Source organism: Diplotaxodon limnothrissa, linkage group LG8 (assembly GCF_057381915.1).
Source record: "Diplotaxodon limnothrissa isolate DT_005_m linkage group LG8, D_limnothrissa_male_GT1.1, whole genome shotgun sequence".
NCBI lineage: Eukaryota > Metazoa > Chordata > Actinopteri > Cichliformes > Cichlidae > Diplotaxodon > Diplotaxodon limnothrissa.
The window spans coordinates 20,164,277-20,186,210 of NC_140603.1; the positions used below are offsets into that span (position 1 = coordinate 20,164,277).

The following is a 21,934-nucleotide window of genomic DNA, read 5'->3' on the forward strand; positions in this document are numbered from 1 at the left end:
CCATGCAGCAGCAGGGCTCAGGTATCTATAGAGTAGCAGGACAGCAGAAGGTAGACCACCCATCATGAGCACATTCCAGCATGCACGCACAAGATGACGTTATTAGTAATCGGAGAGCATAGGAAACAGCAGGCCATCTTTGAAGTCTATATTCAGGATGCAGTCCTCCAGAGGTGGTCCTTTTGGTCTCTTTTGATTATTATTTCTTTAAATAATTGTACATTCAACTATATTATAGAATAATAATAACAATAATAATAAAATAGGTTGTGTCACGAAACATAAAGTTCAAATGTTCAAATTGGGATCTCTTTATTGACCTTTGGTATGACAACTCCTTACACAGGGGGAAAGCATGTCAATCCCTTGTATGTTTACACAGTGGTTCAAACAGAGTAACTTCCTTGATTCTTTCTTTTTGGACTCTTCCTTTTTAGGCAATGGGCTGCTGCCTTGTAGCCCCTCTGGGGAATCTGTGGGAATTCCTTAGCTGGTTTGCTTGGCAGTTGGTTTTCAGTCCTCAAATATTGTTATTTCAGGATGTGAGGGTGAGGGTGAGAAGGAATTAAAAAAAGTGCCATGTCCAGCCACTGACAGAGCTGGGTTTGTAAACAGTTCAATATGTCGGATGTTATCTCTGATAAGGGAAAATAGTTTTCAGCCAGATACTATGGGTCACTTCAAATTGGTAAAGTAGTGTGTAGGGTGTCCTTTATTTAAACTGAGATGTATACTCACAGAGGCTGTGGAGTGCCCTGCGGAGTATACTGTTTGTTTTGGGAAGGGTTTGTAATCTGATCTCCACAGCTCCGATTTCTGGGCCAGCGGGGCCGAAAGCCCGACTAGTTAATTCACAGCTACTGGAATCGCACTCCCCTCTCAATCCCCCCCTCACATATTTCCCTTTTTAGGACATATGATGAGGATCTATTACGTAATCTAGGGAGCACTTGGATCTCTAGCAAACTCGTCAGTATGGAAGAAGGCGGTCCCGATACAGAGCGGCAGCCCTAATAACCAATCACAATCTAGGAAGCGTGCGTTCTCGTTCATTGATTGGGAAGAAGGCGGAAACCGTTGGTTGACGTTTAGGTTGCTCGCGCTCACTCTCTGGCTGGGAGTTTTTTCGCGTTCATGTTTTCATTGTACTTGTAGTCGGGAGGACTATCCTGGGGGGGAAAAGATCGTGCGTGGATTGTTTTAGGCTTCTGTAGAGGGAGATTTGGAGAAAACTGCCTTTGGTGGTAGAGTTTTTACTTAGATAGTGTTCTAAAGTTGTCACCATGCCGGTTTTTCACACGAAGACGATAGAAAGTATCCTGGAGCCGGTGGCTCAGCAGATATCCCATCTGGTGATAATGCACGAAGAAGGTGAAGTTGATGGGAAAGGTATCCCAGATCTGACGGCGCCCGTAGCTGCTGTTCAGGCAGCCGTTAGTAACCTTGTTCGGGTGAGTAACTTTCTTCTCTGTATAAAATCACATTGGTAAAGTTTGGCTGAGCTCGGCGAGTGTCGTAGGCTACCTGTCGCATTGTCCCATTCACCCATTACTTTCCAATGAAGTTGGACACAACACTTCACTCAGCAGAGTGTTAATGCGGTTACCAAATGTGTGTTCAATGGCAGGATTAGGGAATGCCATGAAACTTTTTTGGAGTTATTTAACTCGGGGCAAAAGGGCAGTGACGCCCTTTTCCCCTTGAAGATATGCCCTGCCTCCTCCTCTGTACATGACTGCCATAGCTTGACGTAGGCACTGCTGTAATGTGTGAGTCAGGTACAGGACCACAGTGAATTACTTTTTACTTTAATCACTCGGCTGCACAGAACAGCTGCACCTGTAGTGATCATCTATGAATAGTTCTGCAAATCACATCACTGCACTACATATCATATGCATTTGAATATTCAGCTATCAGTGCACTACTAATGCGTGAAAACAGTTATGAAAGGGGCATAGTAAGTAGTAAGAAGCGTGTGCATGTGTATTTGGTCCATAAGATTGTAGGACCAGGCTAGGAATCTCAGCTGTAGTGTGTAAATGAGAAGTAGGTGCAGTAATTTATCGAAACATGTTCAAAATGTGTGGAAATAAAGTGTGTATAAAGCTAAAAAGCACACTTTATACAATTCTAATGAGCTTTAAAATCAATATGTGCTATGATCACATTTATTCTTAAATACAGCCTGAACTCTCTTATTCAAGCTTTCCTTATAAGTAGTCTTCATGAATAGTTTTCCAGGGTTCTTCAAGGACATTCAAAACTCTTCTTTGGATGTTGGCTGCCTTTTGTTCTGTTCTCTGTAAAGCTGATCCCACATTGATTTAATAATTTTGAAGTTTGGGCTCTGGGGAGGCCAATCCATGACAGATAGTGTGCCGCTGTGTTTTTCTTTGAGTACTATGGCAGTATGTTTAGGATCATTGTCATGCTGTAAAATAAAGCTGTTGCCAATTAAATGCTTCCAGATGGTACTGGATGGTGGATTGAAATTGAATGGTAATTCTCTGCCTTCATAATTCATTCAGTTTTGACAAGCTCTCCAAGACTGCTGGCTGAAATGCAGACCCAAACCATGAAGGAGCCTCCACCTTGTTTCACATGGCTGCCTTTTGCTTCCTGACCTCCTCTTTAAATATTGAACCAAATATTTCATCACTTCAACAAGACCTGTTACCACTAATTTTTCAGTCCAGGTCTTGTGTAATTTGGCATAACTCAGCGTTTTGTTCCTGTTTCCCTTCCCCGTAATGGTTTCTTGAAAGCCACCCTTCCACTCAGAACATTTCTAATGAGGCTTCAGTGGACAGTAGATGGATCAGCTGAAGACCATGTTTCGGATCAGTTTTTTCATCTAATACTCTCCGGGAATCACATTGGTGGTGGAAAATACTATTTTATGCCTGTCAGATTGCAAAGTTTAAAATAGATTCTTTGCCAAGTTGTTTTGTGTGGAGTGGACACAACCTTGGTTCATCACTTGAGTGGGTTGCCTTTCTTATGCTTCATGCATTCAGTCATTCATCAAATATGAAGAAATGAGGGGTGGCTTGGAAGTTTTGCACTAATGTAAAAACTGCAACCCTTCAGTATTAAGCTTAATGTTATATTTTAAAAACTGATAATATTTGTAGTAACTGATAAATATGACATTGTGTGTATAATATTCACCTGCAAAAATTCATTTTGAGTTGCGTGTGTTTCATACCTTAGTCACGAGTCACGATTTGCTCTGTGTGTCCTCATGTTACACAGAAACCACTTGCTATTGACCCCATGACCTAGAACCACACTTTTTTTTAAAAAATAGAACCTGTCATCATACACATAATCTTGATGCACTATAGTGAATCTGGCTACATTATCAGATCTAGTTTGTGTCTGTTATCTTTTTCTATCCACATGGTAATTAACTTGTCTATGGGCCTATTAACTATGTGTTTCCAACCTATCTTTTTAAAACATTAAATTATACACACCCCCTTCACCAGATGCAGCTGTTGCCTCAATTATATTTAGACTCAGTGATGTAGTTATAATGGCATGTCTCAAAACCACATTGTATCTATCATGGAAGCTAGTTAGGAAATGACTGTCAATTTTATCCTGAAACACATGCTGAGTTCGTAACAAAGGAAGCGAGGGCCCTGTCAGATACTGTGGCTTATATGGAAAGAAAAGCATACAGGCTAAATTGAGGCAGACATGGTTCCTGTGTGTTGTGCAGTCTGTCAGCCTGGTCGAGCCCAGAACCCCTGGCACTTGTCGGGCAATAAATTTGGACAATTACTCTGGCGTCAGCAAAGGAATGTTTCATTTAGGGGGATTGCCTACCATTGCCTCGCAGTTTATTTATTACAGTTCATGGCCTATAAGAATTTCAATCTGGTTTACTTCATTCTGACGCTTTGTTTTTCCTCAGTGCCCACTCTTAAACAACAGGTCTGCACCTCATTGTGTCCATTATTTATATGTTTACAGGCTTCTGTCCTCTAAGGGCCTTTATAATACCCCCTTTCCACCCATGCTGGAGCCTATTCTGCTTTGCTGTCTTTCAAGAGCAAACCTTCTATTTTGACAGGTCTAAGAACTAAATGGTACATGTTTTTGGACCATTTTGGGTGGACTGCAGTAAATTTAGACTCCCTTTAACCCCATGATTAGGGTGGATTTAGCACAAGAGCTCATTACCAGTCCACTTACAACAAACCATTGAATAAACAAAGCCAAAGCAGAGCTAAATAAGGCTCGGTAATACATTTTAATATTTAGATATTAAGCGGTCAAGTTGTTCTGCCACTCAGTTTTTAAAAAAGTACAGAATGAAGTTTTTAGTGTAGAAACCTTTTATTTCGGCCAAGTAATTAACATGAAAACAGGGCTTGTCGTAGCACATGAAAATGTCCTGTGTATCCTCAGCTATCTTAGGATGAAATCATCCAGGCTTTCTGGACACTGTGAATTGTGATCAGATGTTTCCAACAGTGGCATGAATGGTTGCACGAGTCTGTAATTATTTCCAGTTGCTGTGGCAACATTACAACATGAACAGCGTTATGAGATCACTGAAGTTAAGGATCCGATGCAATTTCTTGTGGTCACAGTCCCATGAGTCATACATTGCAGAGCCTACATAAGTAATCAAATACACCGTGTAGCCCTTATCTTTGATTTTATCTAATGAGAAAACAGAAGTTTATTTTAGTCCATTAGCTGTTGGTGTCTTTTCCCTGCATATTTCATTGTTTTCCTAAAAATGACTTTTGAACTTCTTCATTTTTGCACCTGTTTTGTACTAGTTACTTGAAGTGAGTCTGCTTGAAAACAAAAATGTAAGCGTCTAACTTGAAAGTATATCTTTACTATCTAGGGAAAAGGATGAACCCTTCTAATTGGATTTTATTTAGTCATTGTCGGGATAGGATCGTTTCAAAGAAAAGCCATTTATTTGCTTTATTGTCTGTGCTTCCTAGAAAACCATCTGTTGCACAGACTTCCTCCCCCATTAACTCTGTCCAAGATCTCCAGAGCAGAAGCTTAAGTACTGTAATCAAGTTAAAAAACTGAGATGACCTAGAAATCGAACAGAGAGCAAGTTGCAAGTAATTATACCTTTAAATTGCTTATTAAGACGATTGCACCAGGTTTTCCGACTAAAAAGGAAGGTGAGATTCCAGGATGTCTTGGATGCTTTAGCCTGTCTGAAGAGATCAGGTACAAATGATTAATTTTTAACTTATTCTAGCAGATGCATGGAGATAAAAGTGCAGCCCCGAACCATAATTGTTACTCTAGCAACATCACAAACTACTGTCATATACTCTGTGTTCATTTAATATCTATGACTACAGGGAGTGCAGAATTATTAGGCAAGTTGTATTTTTGAGGAATAATTTTATTATTGAACAACAACCATGTTCTCAATGAACCCAAAAAACACATTAATATCAAAGCTGAATGTTTTTGGAAGTAGTTTTTAGTTTTAGCTATTTTAGGGGGATATCTGTGTGTGCAGGTGACTATTACTGTGCATAATTATTAGGCAACTTAACAAAAAACAAATATATAACCATTTCAATGATTTATTTTTACCAGTGACACCAATATAACATCTCCACATTCACAAATATACATTTCTGACATTCAAAAACAAAACAAAAACAAATCAGCGACCAATATAGCCACCTTTCTTTGCAAGGACACTCAAAAGCCTGCCATCCATGGATTCTGTCAGTGTTTTGATCTGTTCACCATCAACATTGCGTGCAGCAGCAACCACAGCCTCCCAGACACTGTTCAGAGAGGTGTACTGTTTTCCCTCCTTGTAAATCTCACATTTGATGATGGACCACAGGTTCTCAATGGGTTCAGATCAGGTGAACAAGGTGGCCATGTCATTAGTTTTTCTTCTTTTATACCCTTTCTTGCCAGCCACGCTGTGGAGTACTTGGACGTGTGTGATGGAGCATTGTCCTGCATGAAAATCATGTTTTTCTTGAAGGATGCAGACTTCTTCCTGTACCACTGCTTGAAGAAGGTGTCTTCCAGAAACTGGCAGTAGGACTGGGAGTTGAGCTTGACTCCATCCTCAACTCGAAAAGGCCCCACAAGCTCATCTTTGATGATACCAGCCCAAACCAGTACTCCACCTCCACCTTGCTGGCGTCTGAGTTGGACTGGAGCTCTCTGCCCATTACCAATCCGGCCACGGGCCCATCCATCTGGCCCATCAAGACTCACTCTCATTTCATCAGTCCATAAAACCTTAGAAAAACCAGTCTTGAGATATTTCTTGGTCCAGTCTTGACGTTTCAGCTTGTGTCTTGTTCAGTGGTGGTCGTCTTTCAGCCTTTCTTACCTTGGCCATGTCTCTGAGTATTGCACACCTTGTGCTTTCGGGCACTCCAGTGATGTTGCAGCTCTGAAATATGGCCAAACTGGTGGCAAGTGGCATCTTGGCAGCTGCACGCTTGACTTTTCTCAGTTCATGGGCAGTTATTTTGCACCTTGGTTTTTCCACACGCTTCTTGCGACCCTGTTGACTATTTTGAATGAAACGCTTGATTGTTCGATGATCACGCTTCAGAAGCTTTGCAATTTTGAGACTGCTGCATCCCTCTGCAAGATATCTCACTATTTTTGACTTTTCTGAGCCTGTCAAGTCCTTCTTTTGACCCATTTTGCCAAAGGAAAGGACGTTGCCTAATAATTATGCACACCTGATATAGGGTATTGATGTCATTAGACCACACCCCTTCTCATTACAGAGTTGCACATCACCTGATATGCTTAATTGGTAGTAGGCTTTCGGGCCTATACAGCTTGGAGTAAGACAACATGCATGAAGAGGATGATGTGGACAAAATACTCATTTGCCTAATAATTCTGCACTCCCTGTAGTTATTCCTCATTGAGACAATGAGCGAGATCTCAATTAAAGATGAATGTGAGGAATGCGAAGAATTCCCAACAGGCAGGAATTTATCCCATTTTGGAGGGGGAGGTGGGATTGGGCTGATCCTTTGAATGAACAACTTTACTCCCTGACCATGTTTTCACATGTCAGGAGCTTCTTTTTTGTCAGTGATATCAAGTTTTAGCCTGATACATATCTTTAGCTGCAGGATGTGGCTATGCTGTGGCTGACTGGTCGATTTCTAGCCGAACCAATATGCTTGTGCAATGAGAACGATTGCCTTTGTTGCACAAATGAGTGTTGTAAACCGTTACAACACACATTTGTGCAACATCAAGAAAATGAAATAAGTTGTTTGTAAAGCTGAAAATGTTTAAAAGAAAGCATCCTGTCATGAAAATTTGATGCTTGTTTTTTTATTGATGTCTTTCAATTTTAGCAGTCATTTTAATCTGACAAAGTAAAATCATTTTTGAGGCACATATCACTGTTAAAAAGACTGATATTTTTAATGATTCTAAGAGTTTTGATAATGTCCTAATGGGATAAATGGAGAGCATACTTGTCTGTGTCAGTAGCCAGCCTTTAAGGTTGGCTGTGCAGGCCTGTTGTAGCTCATTATTTTTATAGCTCCTTTTTATAGGTGTAAGGTTAAAAAAAAAAATCCAGTTTCTTCCTGTTTGCAGAGATCACGTGACTTCTGGAGATGCTTCTCTGTGTAGATCACTGAGTTTTTGTTGGGATAAAGAAGCTACTGTCTTCTGCAACACTCTGGAGGTTACAAAATATCACTCTGATTTATGAAATGCAGTTACTGGAAGCTGGGCTCGGCAGCAGTCACTGATTAGTGGGTTGTGTGAGAAATCTGGCCTCATGCTTTTTGCTCAATCTGCACAACACATCTGCAAGACTCTTGGAGGCCTTTAATATCTTCTCGAATGTCCTTAAACTTTGAAAGAAATACAGAGGATGCAACACGAGGGCGCTTTTAGGGGAATTTTTAAATACTTAATTGTGACGTGATCAGTATTTGAGTATTTTTGTTTATAGCAATTTCAATCACCCACTTCTCTAACCCTTTAGAGATGGGAAACAAATGAGCTCATTAAGTAAACTGCTTCACAGGCCAACAAAAGAAACCCTTTCCTATTACCTGGTACTCAAACTTCCTGCATTTTGTCAAGGGAAACAATTTCATGCAGCTCTCCATTTGATTCTATTATCTTGGCAGCAATGTGAGAACTATGGACTGTGAAATGTTTGTATAGTCAAACAAGAACACCTTACTAGTCCTCATGCTCATGCACTATCAATTCATAATGCAAAGTTTGTGTATTTTTAGCTTTTTCTGATGAAAATTAGCTGGGATAGGAGAATACGGCAGAGCGTTGAGTTGAAAAGGAAATGCAGGAAGCCAAGTCAGGAATACCCAGCAGCTGTCAGCCCCACTCTGAACAAATGAAAGGAAAGCAAAGGGAAACCCTTGTCCCTCAGCAGCAGGGTGTTTATGACTCCAGAGCACACCATGACAAATCACATAATGCACCTGGGGTGATCTTTTTTGTGGGGGGGGTTTTCCCCAAGAAACAAAAATTCAAGATTTTGTTGGAATTGTTTCCTGTGCAGTTTGTGTTCCCCAAAAACACTGCAATCAGTATTACCAAATGTATTTTAAAACACGGATGTGGCTTTCTAAAATTGCTCAATTGAAACTTATGAAAGAATATTGAGAGAGTAGTAGAAATATAAAATGCATTTCCAAGTCAGGTGTAGACAAGGAGTTGTACTTGCCTCTTTTTTACCCTATTTGAGCTCTTAGCTTTTAACTTAACTTTCGTACATTTACTGCGATCACATCTGTCCATGTTGTAATCGAATATCAGAAGGAACTTGGAGATACCGTATTTTGCCCAAGGAAACCTCAACATTTAGCCACTCCACCTTTGAGCTGCTGTTTTCCACGTTGTCAGACAAACCATGTTCTTCGGCACACTTCCGGCACTTTCTTTTTATGATTAGTTCTGTTGTGGACACCATTCATGCTAGTTATGATAGAGTAATGAACAAACATGAAGTTCTAGTAACCCCTTTAAGCCATCAGCTGCTACTCGAGGCTATTTTGCTATGTTCAGCTTTCTGTGATGTACCTTGTGTAGTTATATTTTGTAGGAGAACAGAGGCAGTAATAATTTGTGTCCTTTAACAGATTCATGGATATTTAAAGTCTTTGACTCTTTCAAACTCAACAGTTTGCGTTTTTACACCAGTGTAGTCTGTATTTTAACTGAAAATTAATATTCTTTTCATGTAAACGTGAACAAAAACATCAGCTCCCTTTTTAGACTGTCTTTTTAGAATAGTTTCCCCCTCATTTTCTGCTAAACAAGCTGAGCTGTAGTCTAGTTTAATGGAATATAAAGTAAAGTTACAGTCCTACATTTCATGGAAATAGTTATATCAATCAGATAGTGACAAATAGGTTTTATATGGAACCACGTCATTGGTTGGCCAAATGTGAAGTTGAGGCTTCCTCTCTAGCACTTAAAAGTTATCTGTTAAATGTGTTGTTTTAGCTGTCCGTGTTCTGTGGAAGTGAACACATGCAACATGCTTTTTATTGACTCACTCTTCTTTTTAAGATAAGGACAATGAGTATAAATGCTGTTCCCCAGTAAGGCTGTGAGCTGCAAAGTTCCTGCATTGTGAAATAGTAGTTGTGATGTATTTCTCTAGCCACAGAGCCTGTTTTGCCTCTCCTAGCAGAACAATTGATTTGTGACTTTCAAGCAGATGATAGGATTTGGACACACCGTGCATAAGTGTTTACTGATCCAAATAAGAACAAACAAACAAACATGTTGGACACCGCTTGGAAGATGTGTGATAATGCCATAAGCACAATGTTTCTGCTGCCCTTCTGAATCATTATTAGTCAAAAGCCATTTGATATGTTAAAAAGCAGGACTCCCTGGTTTGAGACTATTGATCAAAGGTAGCTAATGGAGTGCTTTGGCATCAGATTGCAGTTCAGAGACACTTACTGTGGAAATCGGCGTCTTTCTCTCTGAGAAATACAAGTGTAGTAGTTTATTTTCTTATATGGTGTTAAGGGTTAGCGGTAGCACTGCTTGTAGGAATTTTGCAGTCATAGATCTTTGAGGTCCCCATGACTAACGCAGTATTGTGTTAAAACTGCCCGACATGAGAAAGGCAGGCTGTGTCTTGGCAGTCTGGAGGCTTTCAGAGTCGCCTTTCTTCTCGAGAAAGAGTGATGGGCTCCTGTCAACAATGCAGAGTCTGTGCTAAAGGAGCAGCCACTTTATCAAGCTACTTCACAACACAGGAGTGCCAGTGTTTCCACTCTAGGCTCAAATGGGACACACAGCTAAAAGTGTTGTAATGGCAGCTTGGAAGAAGATGACACTAAATCTGTGGAAGGCTTTAAAAAGATGCTGGGAGGGAACAGCTGTGCTTCTTTAAATTGTTTTGCAAGATTCTATTCAAGAAATAGAGGATTTTTATTGTGGTTTGGGTTGGCTGTCATAGCTTTAATTACTAATGACTGGTGACCGGACATCCTCATGTCATTGTTTCCCCAAGTCTTGATATCAATAATTTAATGGGGGGAAAATACCATAAAATTGACAGAAAAGTAATCTGGAAAAAAGAAATACAAAGTATAGGCTTCAGGGGTCTCAGTTCAGTATTATTCTTTATATTAAGTTTGATTTGTTATAAATTAAATATCCTTGCATTTCAACTTTTGTTGCTGTCGGACAAGACTTGTAATTACAGGCCATTCTTGGCTTTGGTAACTAGTGAAGGACATTATCTTCTATTGTTTTACAGAAGAAACTATTAATCTCTTAGGCCAACAAAAGACCCCAGGAGACAAATCAAGAGATAAATAATCACAAGCTGTAACCCTAATGTCAAACTAGGGCTTTGCTGCCGTCACAGGAATGTGGTCCAAAATCACGACAGAGGCTCAAAATAGTAAAAGAGGCCAGGCATCACAAACTGCTCGACAACAAGCGTTGCAAACTTTGGTTACAGTTCTATTTTTACATCAAATTGTTTGGATCGCTGGTGCAAAACAATTTTTGAACTTCACACAACAGGAAGAGGCACGACAAGGGAGGAAGGAAAGGAAGACAGTGACAGTATCAAGAAATTTAAATTTGCTCAGTTTCAGAGACTCCTGTGCTTCGGGGTCAATATGACTCAGCTCTTGTTAAATGAATGCTCAGTTTCAGATCATGTCTAAACTTGACTTGAGCTTCAATAAATAGCAGTGTTGTTTTAACAGTTCTGTGAAGAGCTTACACAATCACCCTTACCTTGGAAAGTCGTTCATGAGCTGCTTGAGCCCCCTTGACATAATAGATTTATTTACCTAACCCACCTAACAAGTACTCGAAGCACACTGATATAAAGGAGTGAATGTAATCTATAAATAGTAGACCATATATGCAAATAATCTCATATAGCTGTTGATAAAAGACCTTCAGCATTCATATGCTTTGTTCCTGTTAGGGCTGATGAGCAAATAATTTAATCAAGTAGCTGCTGAAACCACAAGGAAGCTACATTTTTTTTCATCATTCTAGTTTACTGCAACTGTGCAAAATACTTTTTGCAGGTGGATCAGTAGAAGTATGACAAAGCTTTAAAGCAAGATAAGACTGGAAAAAGGAAATGCACTCGGATGCACTGAGTAAGTAGTTTAAATACTAAAAATATCCCAACATCAGTTGTTGCTGGCTTTTTTTCCCAGAGCCTCTTTGGAGGAATGTCAGGGTGGCGTATGCTCCCTGCCACTCCAGCCTCCCCGGCTGAGCTTTAGTTTTGGTTTGGCACAACCTTTGCTCCTAATTTATAACCCCACAGTTACTCAGAGTCCCTCAGGTCCAGTGAGCACAGCGCGAGGAGATGCATGTGTGCTCTGCTCCATTACTGCCTCCACGTCAACCATCTGGAATGGCTCTTCTAGTGGCTGTATACAGACACACTGACAAGCTCACTGGGATTGCTTACTGTAGCATCAGGAATGCATCATGAATAAGAAAAGCAAAAGCAGAAGTCACTGTTTTAAAGGAACTTCCAAGAGATTAAAAAACACTTTGAAAGTTGTGCCAGGATTTGGATTCATTATTTCCCATGCCCTAATTAGACATCTCTAAATTGTTTTGTCTTGTCCAAAATTCAGATATATTTCCGCAAACGTAACTGAAGAACTTCCTGGTGTGTTGCCTAGCGGGTACAAAAGTGTTCAGGACATTGAAACACGTTGGAAATGCTTTGTAAGAGTAAATTGTGTGACAGTCAGGAAATCACACCGTCACACATAATCTAGCACTCTGCAACACTTTTACTATTCAGCTGATTTGTAGTGCAATATTAATGTGAAAGGAAAGGTTTGTGCAGCAACGCATCTCATTTAAACTGGTCAGTATGCTCCGTAAGGATGAATGCCTATGATCTCTCACCCATGGCGGCTCAACGTGGGTGAGTTGTGCCTCCCCGCAGAGCTGAGGTCATGGTTGGGGGAGGTGAGTCATTTTGGCATTGGATGGCCAGCTGCAAGGAGGCGTTCAGCTGCTTTGCACATTATAACTGTACCAAGGCCTGGCATCCCCCAGCAGCTGCCTTGTTGAAATAGTGCTTCGCTACACAACTAACAGGACATCATTCTGAAAAACTGCCTGATTAACAGCAAGACTCTCTAAGGAGGAAAGTTGTGGTTACAAAGTTTTTACTCATGCATATAATATTCAGTTGATCTATGTACTGTGGTCACATTGCATAAAAGCTTTGGAATAGACTGTGTCCACCCTGTTTAAATTTTGTACAGGGGCTTTAAGCTTTGACTCACAGAAATCCTCATGACTGATGAACTAGTCAGAGTTGAAGCTTGGGTGTTGGGTGTGTCTCGTGTCTGCTGTTTTATTACTGGTGCTATCTTTAACAGTTTGTAAATATAATGGCTAACTGGCTTTTAAATATTACAGAGAAAGAATACATAACACCTTCTGGTTAAATGGGAAATTGTTATTGGGATTTTTGGTTGTGAGCTTTGGGACCATCATATCATAAAATATCTGCCTAAATACTCTGTGTCAGACAGGTTTTCCAAACCTGGAAACATTTCGCTTCATGAGGGAGCAGCATGGATAGTGAACACGCCCACTCACTTGTGTTAAATGTACTGGACTGCGCTATTCACACTTTGGCGCAATCTGACAGGAGCTGTCAGGTTAAAGATTGGCCGATGACCTGTAGGCCCCAGAAAAGTTTGTGGCTGCAGTGAATGTGTCACAGTTGCTTTTAATGCCATCTGGTGATATCACTGGCCAGTATTTATCTGTTGAGTCAGACTACTTTTGGACAGGCTAAAAGCTGTGGGAATATTGTGAAGAGGTGAAAGACTTTCTATAAATAATAAGACCTGTGAACAGCAGGCACATAAATAACAAAAGCAAGATAAGAGTATATGTATCATCTATTAGGCAAGTAAACCAATTTGCCTTTTTTTTTTTTTGTAACTAAGTGGTTTGTAGTATCCTTGCTATTATTTATGGTTATTATCTAGATTATTATTCTTGAATTGTGCTAATTTGTGAGAATAGTAGGTGTGATGGAATCAGAGAACCCCATGGACACAATCCAGTAGAATAACCACACTTTGACTTCACTTTTCCTAAATCTGTCTCTCATGAAAACTGAGACATGTGCCACCACACTGAGGCACAAGGCAGATGAATATATTCCTGTATTATTTATTTGCCACAGAGTACCTGGCAAGTAAAACATTTGCTGAGGAGAAAGTCTGCATGCATTATTTAATAGGTAACTTAGGCTTGCACACCTCTTTTCCCAACATGCACTTGTACACATGTGCTCTCTGTCCCTGGCCACACTTATAGTTTCTATGCCAGCGAAGTAAAGACCAATTATGGGGCATAGAGTCACAGCAGGTGCACTGATGATAAGGTGTAAAATATGGAGTGAAATTAAGTTGATTGTAGGATAAACAATCAAATAACACTTTGTTGATTTTATTGTGCTGACCTTTAATATCACTAAAACCCAGATGGATCTATTTTATTGTCAGCAGTTGATTGATTAGTGAAAAATTGCTGGGATTTTTTTTTTTTCAGTTTCTAAAGTTGGACATGCCAGAAATGTCCAGTATGTTCCCAAACACTTCCCATCACGGTCAGCTTGGTGTGCTATTGCACACACTGTGTTTACTTTAAATGTCATGTTTCTTTACATTATGCGTGTCTAATGTTTACTCATTTGTGTTTTCCAGGTGGGAAAGGAGACTGTACAAACCACAGAAGACCAGCTCATGAAAAGGGACATGCCACCAGCTTTTATCAAGTAAGTAAATGCCTCAAATTCATCTCAAACATCTCAAATTCTTGGATTAAATGTCTCTTTCAGTATGTGGAACCCATCAGCTTCCCTTTGGATCTCTTTCTCTCTTTATCTGTTGCAGTAATGGCCGGTTGTGCCCAGGCAAAGGTCAGACATGGCATGTTAAGTGCCTCAGTCTTGCCATGGTGTAACAAAAATACTTTTTAGATCTGGGAGGAGTTCCTTTACCCTTTAAGAAGTGGGGCCTCATGAGAGTCGCTGGCTGCTGCTTTTTGTTTACAGAAAAAATGTAGATATTGACATAGAAAAGAGATGTCCCCATTTAATCAGTGTATTTGTTCCCCTGGCTTGCTTGACATTGCTTAAGTCATTAGTTTGTGCTTATCTGCTGCCTGTCTCGATCACAGTTTTTGACTGATCCTTATTATATGAGAAACTGCAGTCAGCGAGGGGGGAAAGGGCGTCCTATGGGCCACCCCAAGGTCAGGGAAAAGCATTGGCAAGCACAGGTCGTCAGGCTCAACACATTTGGCGCCTCAAAGTCACATCGTCACCTTGTCGTCATCCATCAGCACATGCGCTGGAATGTGTCTCCTTCACTAAATATAGTGTCTGCTGGGATCCAGTTAATGCATGTCTCTTTTCTTTCTGGTGCACGCTGAAGGACAGTGCTGGCTGGCTCTGCAAAGACACACACATTCATGTCAACCTTGATGCCATGCACATATATTAGCCTTTATCTTACACAAGACTTGATTAACCGACTGTCTCTTGCTTGGCCCCTTTAGTCTATAGCAGTAATGTTTCCTTGTTACCGGTGAACCCTTTAGCCTGTAGGCAAATGTAGGAAGTCAGTATACCGTGGGAACTGAAACGTGTTGTTCCTTGGCTTACTGCCTGTTTCGATGTGCAAAATGGCTGAGATATTTTGCAGTTGGCATGTACGACAATGAATCAAATGGCTGAGCCTGCATTTTTTTTCTTTTTTTACTGCTTTACAAGTCACAGAGTACACCACACCCAGGAGGCAGCTATTGATCATTACATTTCTGTAAAGCAGGGGTTAAAGCAGACTCGAGAGGTGGGGTTCAGAGGGGAACCCCACCTCTTGGATCTCGTATCACGTCCTGTGAAAGCAAGATAACTTCTGTATCAAAAGATTGTTTACAGAATGAATATTTCAGTCAGGCCATTTTTGTTTATGTAGCCACTATCACAGATTTGCCTCATAATCAGTACGACACATGACATTGCTTTAGCTTTTAACCAGGCTCAGACTTGATTACTTAGACTCTGCTCATGAGACCAAATTTTACCCATTTCTTTTATGTTTTTTCATTAAAGACCACCACTCAAGGTCAATTAATTAGGCAGTTTTTTTTACAGTCTTTCTTCGAGGAATAAAAGGATATTCAGCAAACAGTAACTCCTTAATTTTGTGCTTTAACATTTTCCAAACGAAACTTTTAAATGATTTAAAATAGATTTTAAAATCGCATAAATGTATTTCTGAGATCATTGAAGTTTTCAAAATAGAGAAAACCCCCAGATCATTTTAAAAAGATACAGTGAAAGGACCTTTAAACTTTTTATTCTGAAGAAATTAGTTTGTGTATTTATAACTTCCTTACTAAATAACAAAGTTTGGTTAGGGTATATAATAAGAAATGACTGCGTATGCTCAGCTAGAGTATGACGTGACCATTTTTGGTTAACAGACTGCCAACTTCACACACTTCTATTTTCTGCGAGCAAATAGAGGAAGCTGACGATACTGTTATTAGCTGTTTGTGTGGGCTCCTTACCAGAGAAATTCTGCCATCACATTTTTCAGTTAAGAATTCGTTTGAGTGGAAATATTTACAGTACTCTGCAGACGTCTTGACCCACCCATTATTTCTTTGTATTTTGCTAGGAAAAATTTAAAACGGTTGACAATTATTTACTCAAATGCACAAACACAAATGGAAAAACCCCATGTAAGGGCAGTATGTTTATGATCATTGTCATGCTGCAAAATGAAGCTGTTGCCAAACAGATGCTTTCCAAATGGTATCACACGATGGATGAAAATCTGATGGTACTTTTCCCTGTTCTTAATTCCTATAGTTTTGACAAAGTCCCCAACACCACTGGCTGAATTCTAGCTTCAAACCATGATACCGCCTCCAACGTGTCACCATTGTGTCGTCGAGATGGCTGTAGACATTCACTGTACCTCTCTCCTGACCTAAACTGTACAAATTGACAGTGATTTGAAGCAAAATTTTCAAATTTGAATTCTTCATTCCATTTTTCAGTTTAGTTCTTCTATAATTTGCCAACCTTCCATTGAGTTCATTTCTGATGAACATTCAGTAATTAGTAGATGGATTAACTGAACAGTCAGATGCATTTGTCAGTTCCTGTGTCAGGTCTTTTCCTATTTCTTAAGAACGCTTCCTATTTCTTGATGGCTTGAGACTTGTGCACAGGACTGTATTTGTTTTGTGTTTTGGTTACATTTGATTGCAACTAGCAACAATTAGAGTAAAATCTTATGAGGATCACTTCATTTGAGTCCATATGTAAATGAATATCTGAAGAATTGTGGTTTGCCACACTTGTAGCGAGAACTGCGATGTTCTTGATATGCACTTTATGGAAGATGGTGTGAAAAGGATTCACGCTTCATTAACTTTACTGCACAAGGTGTGATTTTTTTTTTTTTTTCTTTAAAAAAAAAAAGCATATACTAAAGAGGAAATGAAACAAAGTTATGTTTACATTGCAGTTACTATATGTTATGGCTACATGCTAAGGCTTCCATCTGTCTTTGCTTTATGTTGTTTCTACTTGTAATGTCACTTGGCTTTGTACCATGAGCATGACTCGTGTTAAGCATTTTTCTACAGGCTCTTGAAATGGATTGTCTTCTTTCCACAGAGTGGAGAATGCGTGTGCTAAACTGGTACAGGCTGCATCCATGCTGAAAGCTGATCCATACTCTGTTCCTGCTCGGGATTACCTGATCGATGGCTCTCGGGGCATCCTGTCTGGGACCTCTGACCTGCTCCTCACCTTTGATGAGGCTGAGGTATTCATTCATTAATTTATTTCATTTTACATGGAAAACCTGTTAACCAAAATAAATCTGCTGGAGGTCAGAACATCAGTTTTGTTACGGCAACAAAATACTGATAAGGTGACGCTGCTAGATATCAGTTTTACAGCACCAGATTCATTTCATACTTTTGATGGTGGTTTAGTGACCTTCTACTCCCGTTCTTGTGCTCAGCGGTTGATTTGGAAGGGCTTCACCGACTTATTAATTGACTGTTTAGACGTTCAGAGGATTGCTGTCACAGGCTTCTCTGCTGTAAGGATAGTATCTATTCCGGCCTTCCTCTTGGGTACTGTAGGCAGAGACGTAGATAAATATACTGTACGTGTACAGAAACACTTCTTATATCTCAAATCAGACGGGAATATCATCTGTCATGCCCATCTATCTTTTCCTCTCAGGGACAGAGAGTGAAATGAAAAAAGTTGCAGGTCAGCACTCTGGATGCAGACATCAGGCATCCCAGTCCTGTCTGCAGCAGTCAGCAGGAGTCATCATTCAGCACTGCAATCATGTTTTCCGGTAGAGCTCAGGGATCACCCTGCATAGTGTAGTGGTGACTCCAGCAGTTCACATAAAGCTGGAGTGAAGCAGCACAAAGAAGTTGGAATGTCAGTTGGCCGTGTTATCAGAGTGTAATTGGAGGGAATGTGAAAGGGGTGTGTGAATGTGTGTTTGCATGATCACTTGTTTTATTTGTCTTTGAATTAGATTAAGTAGTTGTTTTCTTTTTTTTCTTACTGTTCTCATAGGTTCGCAGAATAATCCGTGTGTGCAGAGGCATCCTGGAGTATTTGGCTGTGGCAGAGGTGGTGGAGTCTATGGAGGACCTGATCACATATACAAAGAACCTGGGACCAGGTCGGTTTTCCAGTACAAGCCGAAGTCTTAACTAGACAGCGTGTAAAAATAACATTTTGCTGTGTTAGTTGACAGATTCAGAAGTTGTTTTTGCTGTGTAATCATTCTAGTGTAAGTGTCAGTTGTGATACCAGTGCAAAATAGTTATTTTTCCAACTCTGTTTTGTTGCCTTTTTCCAGGTATGACGAAGATGGCAAAGATGATAGATGAGCGGCAGCAGGAGCTCACGCATCAGGAGCATCGCGTGATGCTCGTCAACTCTATGAACACTGTCAAAGAGCTGCTGCCCATCCTCATTTCAGGTACTCTTGTTCTTTATAACTGTTACACAAGTCAGTGTTTCTTTAAAAGGGAAGCCATTTTTATTTGGATTATCCGATTTCTTATCGCAAGTTCCGTTTTGTATTTAAGGCATCAAAATTTATGTGACAACCAAGACCTCTGAAAGCCACGGAGTGGAGGAGGCCTTGAAGAATCGTAACTTCACTTTTGAGAAGATGAGTGCCGAGATAAACGAGATCATCCGAGTGCTGCAGCTGACTTCCTGGGACGAGGATGCTTGGGCAAACAAGGTTCGTACAGTATAATTATATGAGTATGAAACTCCACAGAGTCGCTTTTACACAGTAAATATACACGAGTAGCTACAGTCTGTGTGGCTGTTTGAGCTGCTGTGTTTAAACCTGGTTTTTTGTGTGCTTTGGGAAAACAAAGACAGCACCCATATTGCTTCCATGTACTCATAGAAGATCAGCAATGAACTGGAAAGTTCATAAAGTGATGGTAACTCTCAGCTGTATTTTTCCCCCCTTTTAGTAACAAGTGCTTTGTTTCATCACGATGAGACTGTATCAGTTTTGACAGGTGTGAATGAGATTTTTTCATTACAATTAGAAACAAAGTACACATGCCTTAACTTCTCCTCTCTCTTTCTTGTATAGTCGGTTAATGTGTTAGGTTCTTTTATGTTTTTCAGCTCTGCATGTGCAGCTCCTTTCCTATCCCAGGGTCTCTCTAAAATCTCCTTCCTGTGTCACTTCTGTCTATTTTCTGTTGTGGTTCTCAGTCAGTATGTCTAGCTGAACATTTGAATTTATGTCCCTCTTCCTTTCTTTTTACCATTTCTTTCTCCCTTCACCCCCTGTAGAAGGTAAGGCTTGCCTGTGTCGCCCTTTGGTTGTACAGCAGCATGCTTATGAGAGATGAGTGGGCTTTTTGTGCTTTGTAGTGCCTTTGTGTGCTTTTCAGTAGCGAGACTGTTAGGAGGTTAAATTGACTATTAATTAATAAATTCAATTACTATTATCTACTATAGACTGGAGTTTTGTTGATGAAGAGTAAAGCAGGTTGAAGTGCAGAAATGTCTGCCTTTTTTGGGATTTTGTTTGCCTTGCAGTAAGACTTTGTATCAACATCTGTGTGTCCCCCCTCCTCTGTCCTTTAAACCTCACTATAGCCTTGTCTTCAGCTGCTTGGGTTATTGATTGACCTGACTCATGCAGTATTGATTTTGGCATCATTAGGGAGGACTCTGAGTGTTCATCTCTTCTTGCCATGAACATCAGGTTTCTCCTGATGGAGGAGAGCACATAGAAACTCTGATATGGATTTTGTTTTATGAATGGCGAATTGTTTGTTTAATCCAACATGCATAACCACATTTTCTCAATGTTTTTTTTATTTTCATGAACACTAAATATCCGTTGTCATTTAACATCATCAACATAATCAATGGCGTTAATCATACCCCATCTAATTTCTAAATATAAGCTTAAATGAATGCATGTTTGCAAAGCATATCTCTTTCACTTTACTTCACTGGCTTTTTGTACTCATACACATGCACAGACACACACATAGTCAGTTAATGCCAAAGCAGCTGCATGCTGAGCATATTTAAAGTAATACACCCACACATCTCCGGTATCATCACTTCACACCTTTTTGCTTGTGTAGACTGTACCTGTTTTTTCTCTTTCCATTTCTAGTCACATTGAATCACATGCATGGTTTTCATCTAGTTGGTTTTGACTAGCTTAAACATACATTACATTTTATTTTATTTATTTTTTTAATCATGGAGGTTGGTTCTGCCTATGTGGTTTGATTTGCTTTGAAACTCTTTACTGAACTCTGTAGTCAGTCTTCATACAGCAGGATATTTTACCCTGAAAAACAAGTTAACTCAAACACTCATCTGATCTGGTCTCACGCTTGGCTCAAGCTCCTGCAGGACTCTGCTTTGATTTGCAGAGTTCTGCAAAGAGAAGGCTCATTGTTGAGTCAGTTGCTGTTGGATAGATTGTTGTATTTCCATCCACTCGGACGGAGATACAATGGAAAATCTCTCGGCTTTATAAAAACGCACACCCTTTGTCGACAAAGGGAAAGAATAATGGAAACGGCATGTTTTTACGTGGCTGAGCGTGACACATTTTAACGATGCTGCATGTGGATTATGCCAAATGTTTATTTAACTCAAATAACTAACAGTTGATCATGACGGTGACAGGGCCTGGAAATTTTCCCTGAAGTCACTGACTCAGTGAGAAGTCCGAGCTTCCAGATCACTTGATTTTTAAACTGAAGTTGCATTTAGTTGCCTTGAGATAGCTGCTTTTGTAGAAACTGAATTCAATTTGATTCACATAAACATTAGTATTTATAGAAAAATAGATTAACTGTTAAAATAAAGTGACTCTAGACAGTAATGTTTTATATGGAGATTCTGCAATAAGAGTAAAATGATTCATGAACTCCTCGTGCAGATTGTAATGCCTGAGACAGCCACGACCAAATGAATTATGTTCTCTGGTTGTCCAGCTGTTCGGTCTGTTCGATATGTTGGCACGGCATTGAGAACTGGAGACTCAAGAGAATCTGATAAAGTTTTGGTCATCACTGGATGTCATATGTTGACATTATGTCTTTCACATAATTAGTCAGACCGCCAGTAGTACAAAAGTCCACAAAATGTCTGTAGAATAAAATGAAATGATGTTGTTTCATATCATAAAGGGCAAAGATTAAGCATGTTGTTCTGCAAAAACAGCACAATTGTTTATTGTTATTCATCTCCATAACTCAGGAGCTGAAAGGAGGATTGTCATCATGTTTTACAGTTGGTTGGTTAGTGACTTGGTGACACTGATCTAGTGAAGATGCCTTGAAACTATGATGATTTGTGCTGCTGGTTTGAATATATGTGTGTTTGTGTGTATCATTCATCCATCAAAATGTGATGTTTCTTTGTTGTAGCATCTATATTTATGGCTCTGACAAAATCGGCATCTTTTTTTTAAACTCTCAACAGTTGATATGTCACAGATATGGATGTAAACTCCAACTTGACTGGTTGCTGCAAGCATATAACAGTGAGGCAGTAATTTTAGTCTTTTTAGCATATTGATATATTCCTTTCTTTCAAAACTCAAAGGACACAGAGGCTATGAAGAGGGCTCTTGGGCTAATCGATTCAAAGATGGCTCAGGCTAAGAACTGGCTGAGGGATCCAAATGCTCAACCAGGTAATAATCCTTAGTTTCCTCTACGTTAATCCCTTCATTCTGTAGCTAATCACATCCTTATCCTTATGCGTGGCCTAAGTGAATTCAGAGACGTATTTGGTATTTCTGAGTTCATTTATTTGTGTTTTTCCTTTTTCTAG

General features: G+C 39.8%; 1 protein-coding gene across 2 annotated transcripts in view; it reads left to right on the forward strand.

The window, feature by feature from the left end:
* The first annotated feature begins 1,091 nt into the window (after positions 1-1,091).
* Positions 1,092-21,934, forward strand: part of LOC146626803 (vinculin) — a 28,059-nt gene continuing 7,216 nt past the window's right edge. Inside the window, exons 1-7 of one of the 2 annotated variants that reach the window (XM_085361445.1) lie at positions 1,092-1,451; positions 14,235-14,305; positions 17,228-17,378; positions 18,158-18,266; positions 18,447-18,569; positions 18,679-18,839; positions 21,704-21,794. In XM_085361445.1, the coding sequence (XP_085217571.1) occupies positions 1,284-1,451; positions 14,235-14,305; positions 17,228-17,378; positions 18,158-18,266; positions 18,447-18,569; positions 18,679-18,839; positions 21,704-21,794 (874 nt within the window). In that variant the 5' untranslated portion in view covers positions 1,092-1,283. Of the gene's footprint in view, positions 1,452-14,234; positions 14,306-14,423; positions 14,450-17,227; positions 17,379-18,157; positions 18,267-18,446; positions 18,570-18,678; positions 18,840-21,703; positions 21,795-21,934 lie in introns of those variants that run through there. The other variant, XM_085361446.1, reaches the window with a different exon arrangement.